This window comes from Varanus komodoensis, unplaced genomic scaffold (genome assembly GCF_004798865.1).
Source record: "Varanus komodoensis strain SLA01 unplaced genomic scaffold, ASM479886v1 scaffold97, whole genome shotgun sequence".
In the NCBI taxonomy this organism is placed as follows: Eukaryota; Metazoa; Chordata; class Lepidosauria; order Squamata; family Varanidae; genus Varanus; species Varanus komodoensis.
The window spans coordinates 1,387,527-1,389,980 of NW_025336668.1; the positions used below are offsets into that span (position 1 = coordinate 1,387,527).

Below are 2,454 nucleotides of genomic sequence, written 5' to 3' on the forward strand. Positions count from 1 at the left end.
GGACGAGCAGAGGAGGGAGCGGGCGCGGCGGCGGAGGGGCCGTGGGGCGACCCGCTGCCCCGGGGCGCGCGCGCGGTTTACCTGCAGCTCGTCGGCTCCCGAGGCGGCCAGCCCGAGGCTCGGTCCGGGCAGGAGCCTCTGATCCGGGTGCATCCCATACTGGGAGCCATGGCTCATAAGGGACAGGTCGTGGCGCCGGTAAGCGTCCAGGCAGCCCAGCTCCCTCCTCTGCTCGTCCAGGCAGGACGACTTGAGCGCCCGGGCGTTGTGCAGGTTGATGAAGTCGGTGGGCTCGCCATGGTGGATCTGCTGGTAGTACTGCTGCGAGTGGTGGAGCGAGTTCAGGGAGTAGGCGTCGGGGGTGACCGCCGGGTGGCTGTGCTGGAACTCGTAGTGGAAGGACTGGTGGTGCAGGGGGGTGTACTGGTGGTTGGTGGAGAAGTAGGGGGACGCGAACTCAGTGCCGGTGGTGGAGTACGTGAGCGGCGACGAGGAGGAGTAGGCGACGGTGGAGTTGGCCACAGACTCCAGGCATCCCAGCTGCATCAAGCGGTAGCTGTTTGATCCATCATGACGTATCTGAAAGGAAGGAGAAGGGAAAAGGTAACCCAAGTACGGCAGGTCTGTCATGGAAAACGAGCTGGGCTCCGAGGCACCCTGTCCCACCTAGCTCTCCCCCACAGCCAAAGTTTCCTTTAGTCTGAACACTCTCCAGAAACCCTTCACCATACACCTCGGGCTCGTGGTGCCAGGCAGGTCTGGGCTAGGGTGGGTTGGTTTTTTTTTTTTTTTTTTTTTGGGTTTGGTTTGGTTTTTTTTTTAAAGGAGACACACGCGCACACGCCCGGAAAGAGGCACACCGAGGGACCCTACACAGGAAGGCGAGGAGTCCGCCCCGTCTCGAGCTGCCGCCGCTGCTCCGGCGCGATCGCAGGGGGCGGCCGGCGGCGCGAGAGCTGCCCGGCTCCGCGCGGGTACCGAGCGCAGGGGGTCCGCCCCGATCCTAACGCCTGGGCGCCCGCAGCAGCAGAGCGCCTCCGAGAGCAGGCTCCGCGCCCCTCGAGGTGCCCGGCTCCCTGCCTCCTTCAGCCCTCCTCGGCCCAAGATCTCGATCCAAAAATATCCCCTTCTGGCCACCTGAGTGGGAGTCGGTCGCTCGGCGGCCCCCGGCTTTCCATCCCGCTCTCTGGCTATTCTGGAGACTATTTGCCTTCTTCCATTTCACGCTATTCTTGGGGCTCGTAGCCTGTTTTCCTTCCGGCAAGCGTCTGAATGCAGCAGTGCGTTTGCCCCTTTCCTGGCGACAGATGTCATAACGAATTTTCGCCCTTTACTTCTCGAAGTTCTCTCTGAAGCCGGATTATAATTAAATGTAACGGTCCAATGTGGATTAACAAAAAAATGAAAACACCACACACAGGCACACTCGACCCTACACACGCGCGCGCACACACACACATACACACACAAGCACACGCACGCACATACACACAGACACGCACACACTCACAAAATACCTCTGCATCGTGGACGAGTCCTGGAAAGGTAGCTGACATTTTGGGTTCTCCGAAAGAGGCTCAGGATTAAATCCCTTCTCCAAATTTAAAAGGAAAGAAAAGAACCAAACCAACCATCAAACCAACAATAATTTTAAAAAATCAAAAAAATCAAAAAAATGCAGCCATCTCCTGTTTTGCCCAGATGTGAAAAATATATATACGCATACAGAATATTTTTATCTAAAGACAAAGAGGCTTTGCAATGTGTCTGCATAGGTCTCCAGCTTTTTTCCACCATACACCCTTTTAAAAACCTGTAGGAACAATTTTTCCCTCTGCACAAAAGCAGCTCCCCGGATCAGATTTTGTACTTGCTGGGTATTTCTTTGGCTGATGTCGTAGGTCCCTTGGTAATATAGAAGTTTTGAAAATTAAGCATCAGCACTGAGAACTGGGAGGACAATAGATAGAGCAGCTTCATCCCAGGAGACAAGGAATAAATATTGTATCTTCGCCTAATAAGGAACTGGAGGTTCTTTCAACGTTTTAATACATTTTTCCTTCACTCTTTTAGAATGTGATTTTTCCCCATACCCAGGCTAATGTGGGACTTAATCTCTTCAAAAAGGGCCCTTTTAGCCACAGATTATTGAGAATAATTAGATCCATTATATAAACCAATCTAGATTCATTTAAAGCGTACTTTTCAATAGGTGAGTGCTTCTTTTTGCTGACTGTACTGTTGCTTCCCCAGTCCTCAATATTGACCAAGAACAAAGGACTGGGGTGCACGAAACTGGAACTCTCCCTTGAATTAGAGCAGCGTTTAGGTTTCTTAAAAAGAATAGATCGAACGCAAGTCCACCCCCCACAGCCCAGCCTTTTTATTATGGAGAACCTAGATGAAATCACACCTGGTTTTAAAACAGTATTTCCAAGATATAACTTGGGTGAA

At 52.6% G+C, this 2,454-nt stretch overlaps 1 protein-coding gene across 1 annotated transcript in view; it reads right to left on the reverse strand.

The window, feature by feature from the left end:
• Positions 1 to 1,556, reverse strand: part of TFAP2D (transcription factor AP-2 delta) — a 48,167-nt gene extending 46,611 nt beyond the window's left edge. The window contains exons 1-2 of the mRNA XM_044419000.1: positions 1,518 to 1,556; positions 82 to 579 (exon numbers count right to left, since the gene is read on the reverse strand). Coding sequence (XP_044274935.1) covers positions 82 to 579; positions 1,518 to 1,556 — 537 coding nt within the window. The remainder of the gene's footprint in view (positions 1 to 81; positions 580 to 1,517) is intronic.
• Between the last annotated feature and the right edge of the window lie 898 nt (positions 1,557 to 2,454).